Source organism: Myiozetetes cayanensis, unplaced genomic scaffold (genome assembly GCF_022539395.1).
Source record: "Myiozetetes cayanensis isolate MyiCay16 unplaced genomic scaffold, myiCay2020 scf28, whole genome shotgun sequence".
Taxonomy (NCBI): domain Eukaryota; kingdom Metazoa; phylum Chordata; class Aves; order Passeriformes; family Tyrannidae; genus Myiozetetes; species Myiozetetes cayanensis.
The window spans coordinates 7364611-7374161 of NW_026087499.1; the positions used below are offsets into that span (position 1 = coordinate 7364611).

Genomic DNA, 9551 nt, shown 5'->3' on the forward strand with positions numbered 1-9551 from the left:
GGACCATCCCCTCCACCACAGCCCCTCGCTGCTGTGGCTGGCACGGCTTGGGTGAAAATAATGCAAAATCCGGCAAAACACACATCAACCCCCCCCAGGGAGGCACCCCAATTCACCCCAGTTTCTGAGGGGGGGCGGGTTTCTCAGCTCCCACAGCCAGGCTTGCTACTCCCCAGTCCTCCCAGTCCTCCCAGTATAACCCGGCAGAGGGCACCAGTAAGCCCAGTTCGTGGCCTTTTCTCCCCCCCAATCCCGCCCGCCCCTTGCTGGCAGCGGGGGGAGGGTGGAGGAAGGGGAGGAGGAGGAGGAGGCGAAGGCCGGGTGTGGGGGGATTTAAGGGCCCGCGGTCCCCCCGGCCCGGCCTCCTCCCGCCGCCCAGAGGGACGTGGGTGTCGAGACCCAAGTTTGTGCGGGTACGTGTGTGACCCCCTCCCCTCCCCGGTAAGGACCCCCGGGGCCACGGCTGCCACTCCGGGGGAGCGGGGGGTCCCCGGGGAGCGGGGAGTGCGGGGGGAGCAGTGGAGAGGGAGGTGCGCTGGGGATGCGGAGGGTGATGGGACGCGGGGGTGCCATGGGGACACGGGGTGTGATGGGGACGTGGGTTCGCAACAGGGACGTGAGTGTACGGTGGGGACACGGGTGTGCAACAGGGACATGGGTGTGCAGTGGGGCCGCGGGCGTTTGGTGGGGACGCGGGCATGGGATGAGGACACGGGCATGGGATGGGGACGCGGGCATGGGATGGGGACGCGGGCATGGGATGGGGACGCGGGCAAGCAGCAAGGACATGGATGTGTGATGGGACATGGGTGTGCAGCGGGGACACAGGTGTGGAACGGGGATGGGGATGTGATGGGGGCACAGGCCAGGGATGGGGTGTGTGAGGGGGACGTGGGTACACACAGGGGACGGGACACGCCATGGGGACGCGGGTGTACAATGGGGATGCAGACGTGCAGCAGTGACGGGGACGTGGGATGGGGACATGGCCATGTGGTGGGGACCCCGCTGTGCCACGGGGGCCGTGCCACCGTCCCCCAGGCCGGGTTGGTGACAGTGAGGTGACGCCCCATGGCATTGGTGGCCAGGGGAGGAGGGGGGAAGCTGGCGTGTCCTCAGGGGGTCACATCGGTCTCTGCACAGGGAGGGGACATTTCCTTCTGTCCCCGCTTGGCTGAGCCCCGGGGCAAAGGTCTCGGTGGGGAAACTGAGGCAGGAGCGGGTGCCACCCGCAGCTCTCTCTGTGCAGCACCCGCTCAGCGCCGCACGATGAAGGCTCTTCTCCTCCTCCTCGTCCTCACCCAGCTCTGCTCGGCATCGCTGGTCCCCGGTAGGTGAGGTTTGGGGGGCGGCACCCTGCCAGTGGGTGCTGTTGGGTGCTATGGATCCTGGTTCCCCGCAGAGAGGGAGAAGGACCCCGAGTACTGGCGGCGGCAGGCGCAGCAGACCCTGCGGAACGCGCTGAGGCTGCAGCGCCTCAACCAGAACGTGGCCAAGAACCTCATCCTCTTCCTGGGGGACGGTGAGCTGGGGGCACCCGCCCTGGGCTGGGGGGGACGGGGTGCGATGAACTGGGTGCAGTACAGTGGGGGCCGGGGTGAGTTGGGCGTGGGATGCGTTGGGTGTCGTGGAAAAGGGGGTGCTGGGGTGAGGTGAGTGCTGGGATAAGCTGGGTTTGCAGTGAGGCGTGTGCTGGGGTAACTGGGTCTGCAGTGAGGTATGTGCTGGGGTAACTGGGTTTGTAAGCAGTTGGATGCTGGGATAAACTGAGTTTTTAAGAATTTGGGTGCTGGGGTAACTGAGTTTGCAGTAAGGTATGTGCTGGGGTGACTGGGTTTGCAGGAAGGTTTTGCTGGGGTAAACTGGGTTTGCAGGAAGGTTATGTGGCTTTGTAAGCAGTTGGGTTCTGGGATAAAACTGGGTTTGCAAGAACTTGGGTGCTGCAATAAATTGAGTTTGCAAGAAACTGGGTTTGCAAGAAGTTGGATGCTGGGATAAACTGGGTGCTGGGATGAACTGAATTTGCAAAAAGAATGGGTGCTAGGGTAAATTGGGTTTGCAATAAACTGCGTACTGGGGCAAACTGGATTCTGGAATAAACTGGGTGCTGGGAGGAACTGGATTTGCAAACCAAAACCTGGGTGCTGCAATAAATTTGGTTTGCACTAAGTTGGGTGCTGGGGTGAACTGGGTGATGGGATGAACAGGATTTATAGTAAGTTGAGTGCTGCAATAAATTGAGTTTGCAGTGAAATTAAGTGCTGGGGTAAACTGGATTGTAATAAATTGGGTGCTGGGATAAACTGGGTGCTGCAATGAACCAGGATTGCAATAAACTGGGTGCTGGGATTAACTGGGTTTGCAAAAAAACTGGGTGCTGGATAAACTGGGTTTGCAGGAATTTTGGTGCTGCAATAGACTGGGTACTGGGATAAACTGGGACTGCAAAAATATTTAGTGCTGGGGTAAACTGGGATTGCAATAAACTGCTGGAATAAATGAGGTTTGTAAAAAATCGAATGCTGAGATAGACTGGGCTCTGGGATAAACTGTGTGCTGGGATGAATTAGATTTGCAAAAAGTTGGATGCTGCAATAAGTTGGGTTCTGTGATAAACTGGGTTTGCAATGAAACTGGGTGCTGGGATAAACTGGATGTACAATAAACTGGGCTTGCAAACCGTTGGGTGCTGCAATAAACTGGGTTTGCAGAAAAACGGATGCTTCAATAAACTGGGTTCTGTGGTAAACTGGGTGCACAACAAACTGGGTTTGCAGAAAACTGGGTGCTTCAGTAAACTGGGTTTGCAATAAACTGGGTCCTGGGATAAACTGGGTTTGCAGTAAACTGGGTTTGCAGTGGACTGGGACAGACAGGGTTGGTGTGAACCTGTCTGGTGCCGCCCGGTGCCACCATCACCCGTGTGCCGAGCTGCCCGTGCTCAGCTGTCCCTGCCCCGTGTCCCCCAGGCATGGGCGTCTCCACGGTCACGGCCGCCCGCATCCTCAAGGGGCAGCTGCAGCACCGGCAGGGCGAGGAGAGCCTGCTGGAGATGGAGAAGTTCCCCTACGTGGCCCTGGCCAAGGTGAGCCCCCCGGGGCGCCCTCGGGGACCCGGCACCCCCCGCAAGGTCACGGGCGGGCGGCATCGACCGAGCCGAAATTAGGTCAGGGGCGGGCACAGGGAGCTGGTCCGGTGCCTGCTGGCCGTGCCAGGGCTGAGCATGGGAACGGGGAGGGGGGGCAGGAGGAGCCCGGCGGCTGCGGGACACCACGGGACCACCCCCGCTTCGCCTGGGGTCGTTTTACCCAACAAAACACTGGGGTTTATAACTAAATTGGAAGTCGTGACCATCTCTCTTCGCCCCCTGGGGGGGCCTGGGTTGGAGGCTTTGCTCTCCTCGCCAAAACAAGGGCTGCAAGAAGGCCAAAAGTAGCAAAATGCGGTGAAGGAGGGCTGTGCCACCACGCTGAGGGGCAAAACAGGGGCTTAGGGGCAAAAGGGGGGGGGGCACAGGTGGGATGGAGGCCCCTGCAGGCAAAACAGCACCGGGAGGGGAGCTCCAGGGTGGGGATAGTGATGATGGGTGGGGATGATGGCGGTGACAACGACGGTGATAACGACGATGGTGACAACGATGGTGATAATGATGATAGTGATAACAGCAGTGGTTTGTCCATCTCCCACCCCTCCAGACCTACAACACCAACGCCCAGGTGCCCGACAGCGCTGGCACGGCCACTGCCTACCTGTGCGGTGTCAAAGCCAACGAGGGCACCCTGGGCGTCAGCGCCGGCGTCACCCGCGACCGCTGCAACACCACCAAGGGCCAGGAGGTGACCTCCATCCTCCGCTGGGCCAAGGACGCAGGTGAGGGGCCGGGGGGCACCCGGGGGCAGGTAAAGCGGTGGCTTTGGGGCTGTTCTCACCGCCGTCCCCCTGGGCTCGGGGTGCAGGGAAGGCCGTGGGGATCGTCACCACCACGCGCGTGACCCACGCGACGCCCAGCGCCGCCTACGCCCACTCTGCCAACCGCGACTGGTACTCGGACGGGGAGATGCCCCCGGACGCCCTGGAGGGCGGCTGCAAGGACATCGCCCGGCAGCTGGTGGAGAACATCCCCGACATCGAGGTAGGGATGGCACCAGGACCAGCTGGGGTGGGGGCTGGAGCCATCCGAGGGTGGGGATGGGGTCACGAGGAGTTATGGGGCCAGGACCACCAGTGGTTGAAGGGCTGGGACTCCCAGGAGATGCTGGGCTGGAACCACCAGTGGTTGAAGGGCTGGGACTCCCAGGAGATGCTGGGCTGGAACCACCAGTGGTTGAAGGGCTGGGACTCCCAGGAGATGCTGGGCTGGAACCACCAGTGGTTGAAGGGCTGGGACTCCCAGGAGATGTTGGGCTGGAACCACTGGTGGTTGAAGGGCTGGGACTCCCAGGAGATGTTGGGCTGAACCACCAAGGGGTGCAGGGCCAGGACTCTGAGTGGGTACAGGACATGGATCACCCCTGCAGATGTGAGGCTGAGACCACCCATGGGTGCAGGGCCAGGACTGTGGGTAGACAGGGGGCCAGGACCACCAATGGGTGCAGAGTTGGGATCCACATAAGATGCTGGACTGGAACCACCCATGGGTGCAGATTCAGGACTACCCTGGGTGCAAAGCCAGGATCCCCAGCATCTGTGGGACCAGGACCACCCATGGGTGCAGAGTTGGGAACCCCCAGCAACTGTGAGATGAGACCAGGACCACCCATGAGGACAGATCCAGAACCCCCAGCAGATATGGGACCAGGAGCACCCATGGGTGGGGTACCAGGACTGTTGGGTGGACATGAGACCAGGAACCTCACCCCTTCAGACACAGATCTAGGACCACAAACACATACTGGATCAGAGCCCCAAATCCCCTCCTCCACAGCACCCCCTGCCTTTCCCACACTTCCCAGACCCAAAACTCTCCATTTCTCTCCTAAATCTGCCCCTCGCTGTGGATTTATGCAGAAATTCAGCCCCGTAAATAAATCCTCTTCTGTCCTTCAAAATAGCCCCAAAGCAAAACATCCCAGCCTGTTATTTAGCTCTTTAATAGCCTCTTTTGCTGTTTTTTTCCCTTTAATATAATTTTAACTCTGTCCCAGGCTGGAAATAATTATATAGTGGGGAAAAGAAGTTTTTTCCCTTTTTTTTTTTTTTTTTTGCCTTAATAATTTTGGCGTTGGTGTTTTGCAGCTTTATAATTCACCTTCCACGCTAAGAAAGGGGGGGGGAAACACAAAAAAACATAAAATCTCTGCTGGGTTATAAATAACAGAGACCAAATAAATCAGGCTCCAAAGCAAACAGGGAGAGCCACGGGATGGGGCTCCATCCCGGCGGGTTCATGTGGGGATCCCGATGTGGAGCATCCTTCCCGCAGAAGGGGGAAAAAAAAATAGCCAAAAAGCCAAACTCCCTGCTGGAATTGGTTATTTTTGTCCTGGGTTTTAATTAATAGGAAGAGATTCAGGGTTATTTTGAGCGAGGTGAAATTCCTCGGGTGTTTTCGCCCGCAGCGCCGGGGTTTTCCTGGACATCCCGCTCCGCCTCCTCAGGGTCTTCGCCCCATTAAACCCCCCCAAAATTAAAAATAATTAAAAATTATTAAAAAATACATTTTCTCCCCGCTTTTGCAGGTGATCATGGGCGGAGGGAGGAAATACATGTTCCCCAAAAACGCCAGCGACGTGGAGTATCCCCACGAGGAGAAGCACCGGGGCACCCGCCTGGACCGCAGGAACCTCATCCAGGCGTGGCAGGAGGCCAAACCCCCCGGCAAGGTGACACTGGGACCCTACGGAGCCATTCCTGGGGGCTGGAGTGTTCTGGGGAGCAGCCCTGGGGGTGGCAGAGGCGATGGGGAGGTGACAGTGCCTGTCCCCTGTCCCCAGGTTGCCAAGTACGTGTGGCACCGGCGGGAGCTGCTGGCGCTCAACCTCAGCCGTGTCGACTTCCTCCTGGGTGAGTCCTGGCACCCAGGGGTGCTCCAGCCTCAACTGGGTGCTCTGGGGGGGACCCCTGGCCTGTGCTGGGGCAGCTGGAGCAGGCAGGATGCTGCTGGCTCCAAGGGATGCTGGTACCCCACCCTGGGATACTGGGACCTCACACCCAGGGGTGCTGGTTACCTCCAGGGGATGCTGGTATCCCCCCTAAAGATACTTCTACTTCCCTGGGAATGCTGGTACCCCAAAAGGATGCTGTTATGCCCTCCCCAGGGATGCTGCTGCATCCTGGGAATGCTGGTTGGTACCCCCCCTTAAAGATGCTGTGTCCTCTCCCAAGATTACTGATACCCACTCTAGGAATGGTGGTACCCCAAAGGGATGGTGTTGAGCCCCCAGGGATGCTGCTACTCCCCCTCCTTGGGATGCTTCTACTTCCCAGGAATCCTGGTACCCCTCCCCAAAGATGCTGACCCCCACCCTAGGGATGCTGGTACTCCCCCAGGATGCTGGACCCCACCCTGGGGATGCTGGCACCCCAAAGGGATGGTGGTGTACCCCCAAGGATGCTGCCACTCCCCCTCCTAGGAATTCCGGTATCACTCCCAGGGATGCTGGACCCCACCCTAGGGATGCTGGTACCCCAAAGGGATGCTGTAACACCCCCAAGGAGGCTGCTACTCCCACCCTGGGATACATCTGCCTCCTGGGAATGCAGGATTTTTGCCAGTGGGATGTGGGATCCATCCGGGCCGGAGGAAGGAAGGGCCGGGAATATCCAACAGTTCCTATCTAATCTCCCTGGATCCGGTGGGGTGTGAAACGCTTGAGTCAGCACAAGGAGCAGGATTTGGCCCCACCTTTTTTTGATTTGGTGGGGGAAGGATGTCCCCAGCAGTGTCCCTGTCCGTCCCCAGGTCTCTTCGAGCCAGGGGACATGGTGTACGAGCTGGACAGGAACAACGAGACGGATCCTTCCCTCAGCGAGATGGTGGCTGTGGCCATCAGGATGCTCCAGAAAAACCCCCGGGGCTTCTTCCTCCTGGTTGAAGGTGAGGGGTGATGGGGGTGCAAAAATGGGGGGTAAAAAATGGGGAGGTGTAAAGGGGTTATGGGGTGCAAAAGGGAAGGATTGGATAAAAGGAGGGTGGAAAAGGAGGATAAGGGGGCACTGGGGGTACAAAAAGGGGGTTAAAGGGGATAATGCAAAAGGGGACATGCAAAAAGAGGGGAATTGGGTAAAGGGGGTTGTAGAGGTGCAAAAGGGGGGATAAAGGGGGTGATGGGGTGCAAAAGGAGGGGGATGGGGTAAATAGGAGGTGCAAAAAGTGAGGAATAGAAAGGGCAACAGGATAGCAAAGGAGGTGATGGGGATACCAAAAGTGGGGATAATGGGGAGGTGGAGGTGCAAAAAAGAGGGAGAACAGGGATGGAGGATAAAGGGATGATGGGGGATGCATAAAGGTGGGATAAAGGGGATATGGGGAAATGTAGAAAGGGGGATATGGGGTGATGTGGGATACAAAATGAGGGGATAAGGAGCGTTGATGAAGGAATGAGAAGGGGGGGGAATGAGAATGGGGGTGCAAAATGGGGGAATAAAAGGGATGATGAGAAAGGGATAAATAGCAGGGGGATGAAAAGGGGGAATAAAGGGGCTGATGGGGTGGCAAAAGGGGAGGATGGGGAACGTAAAAAGGGGGGATAAAGAGAGTGATGGGGTGAAAAGGTGGAATAAAGGGGCATTGAGGGGATATAAAAGTGGTATAAAGTTGGGGGTGCAAGGCTGGGAAGAGGAGCGTGCTGGGGGCTGGAGGCTCCGGCAAGCGATGCCAAGCTGTGCCGGTCCCTCAGGCGGCCGCATCGACCACGGGCACCACGAGGGGAAGGCGAAGCAGGCGCTGCATGAGGCCGTGGAGCTGGACCGCGCCATCGGCCTGGCCACGCGCCTCACGTCGGCTCAGGACACCCTGAGCGTCGTCACCGCCGACCACTCGCACGTCTTCACCTTCGGCGGCTACACCCCCCGCGGGAACCCCATCTTCGGTGAGTCACCTGGGGGACTCCCTGGGGACACCGTGGGGACGTCCCACCCCGCTGACTGTGCCCCCACTGCCAGGTCTGGCCCCCATGCAGAGCGACGTGGACCGCAAGCCCTTCACCTCCATCCTCTACGGCAACGGCCCCGGCTACAAAATCGTGGCGGGCGAGCGAGAAAACGTCTCTGCCGTGGATTTTGGTGAGTCTGCTTTGGGCCAAAACCCCCTAAAATTGTCCCAGCTTGCCTACACTGTTTTGTTCTTTGTTTGTTTTGGTTTTTTTTTTTTTTTAATGTTCTAATTTTTGGTTTAATTATTCTTATTTTCCCCCCAGCACACGCCGACTACCAGGCGCAGTCGGCCGTGCCGCTGCGGCAGGAGACCCACGGCGGCGAGGACGTGGCCGTGTTCGCCCAGGGCCCCATGGCCCACCTGCTGCACGGGGTCCACGAGCAGAACTACATCCCCCACGCCATGGCCTACGCCGCCTGCATCGGCTCCAACCGCGCCCACTGCAACGCCGGCGCCCGCCCCGCCGCCCCCCTGCTCCTGCCCTTCCTCGCCCTCCTCGTCCTCCTCTGCTGAAGTGCCTCTTGCAGATCGCCCAGGGGGGATTTATTTTTAATTCGTCCCCCCTTTTTATGTGTTTTTTTTTGTGGAGAGCAGCGCCCGGGAAAGAGGAGAGAAGGAGAACAGAGAGACTCAGCGGAGCAAAAGCAGCCGCCGGCGGTTTGGTGCTGGGAGCTGCCTCTGTAAATACACGGTTCCTTCCCTATAATTAGCAGCGTTCCCTGCCCTGTCCCAAACCCACTGTGGGATTTGGGATGGCAGCCGGAGCCTCGGCGGATAAAACCCCCTCTTTGAGCGGAACGCGATGGGGCTGGGTCCCAAAATGCCTCCCAAATGTCCCTTGGCTGAGGACTGACCCCGCTGCCCAGCTCCTCACATGTGTGGGGAGCCAGAAACCACGCCAAGATGGGGAAAAAAAATTAACTCAACAGGTTAATTTGTCCCTAAACTTGGGGTTTGTTGTCTCCTCAGTGATTTATTTTGCTTTAAAAATCCTTCGGGTTAAGGCAATTTGCTGCCCCGGGAGGGATCTTGGGAGAGGGGAAGGCAAGGGGAGCAAAGTGGGTGGGATGCGCTGGGACACGCCCCCTTCATTAGAGCGAGGTAATTAGGGGGCAATTAGGAGATATGGGGTCGCGGGGAGAAGGGGGCTTGTGCAGCTCACGGGGTGCTGGAGGGGCGAGGGTTGAGCTGGGAGAGGGGCACTGGGTGTGCAGAGGGTGCTGGGAGGGTGCAAATGGCACTGAAATCTCCGGGTGCTCGTGCAAACGTCACTGTGCCAATGCTGGTGTGGACGTGGAAACCTCGCCTGAGCTGAGCAAGGGCTGCCTTTGGGTGTGCAGATGCCACTGGGCACTCGTGAAACACCCCTGGGCACAGTGCCTGGCACGTGCAGATGTCACTGTGCTTGTGCAGGTGTCACCGTGCCCGTGTGACACACGCCGGTGCACACACGGGT

General features: G+C 58.5%; 1 protein-coding gene across 6 annotated transcripts; it reads left to right on the forward strand.

Annotated features, from left to right (window-relative positions):
• Positions 1-284: 284 nt before the first annotated feature.
• ALPL (alkaline phosphatase, biomineralization associated) lies at positions 285-9041 on the forward strand. Of its 6 annotated transcripts, none has more exons than XM_050322434.1 (12): positions 285-413; positions 1144-1330; positions 1403-1522; positions 2970-3085; positions 3696-3870; positions 3957-4132; positions 5679-5822; positions 5934-6003; positions 6902-7036; positions 7839-8030; positions 8104-8223; positions 8358-9041. In XM_050322434.1, the coding sequence occupies exons 2-12, from the start codon at positions 1270-1272 to the stop codon at positions 8606-8608; spliced, it is 1560 nt and encodes a 519-aa protein (XP_050178391.1). In that variant the 5' UTR covers positions 285-413; positions 1144-1269; the 3' UTR covers positions 8609-9041. The 6 variants fall into 6 exon arrangements, with proteins under 6 accessions (XP_050178391.1, XP_050178389.1, XP_050178392.1 ...); XM_050322432.1 differs by having other exon boundaries at positions 289-413; positions 1236-1330; XM_050322435.1 differs by having other exon boundaries at positions 317-441.
• The last annotated feature ends 510 nt before the right edge of the window (positions 9042-9551 follow it).

Bases quoted from the DNA above. Each gene is read 5' to 3' on its own strand.
- ALPL (XM_050322434.1), top strand. From the start codon at position 1,270: ATGAAGGCTCTTCTCCTCCTCCTCGTCCTCACCCAGCTCTGCTCGGCA. The intron at 3,086-3,695 runs GTGAGCCCCCCG...CCACCCCTCCAG, and splicing joins CCTACGTGGCCCTGGCCAAG to ACCTACAACACCAACGCCCA. The intron at 3,871-3,956 runs GTGAGGGGCCGG...CTCGGGGTGCAG, and splicing joins CCGCTGGGCCAAGGACGCAG to GGAAGGCCGTGGGGATCGTC.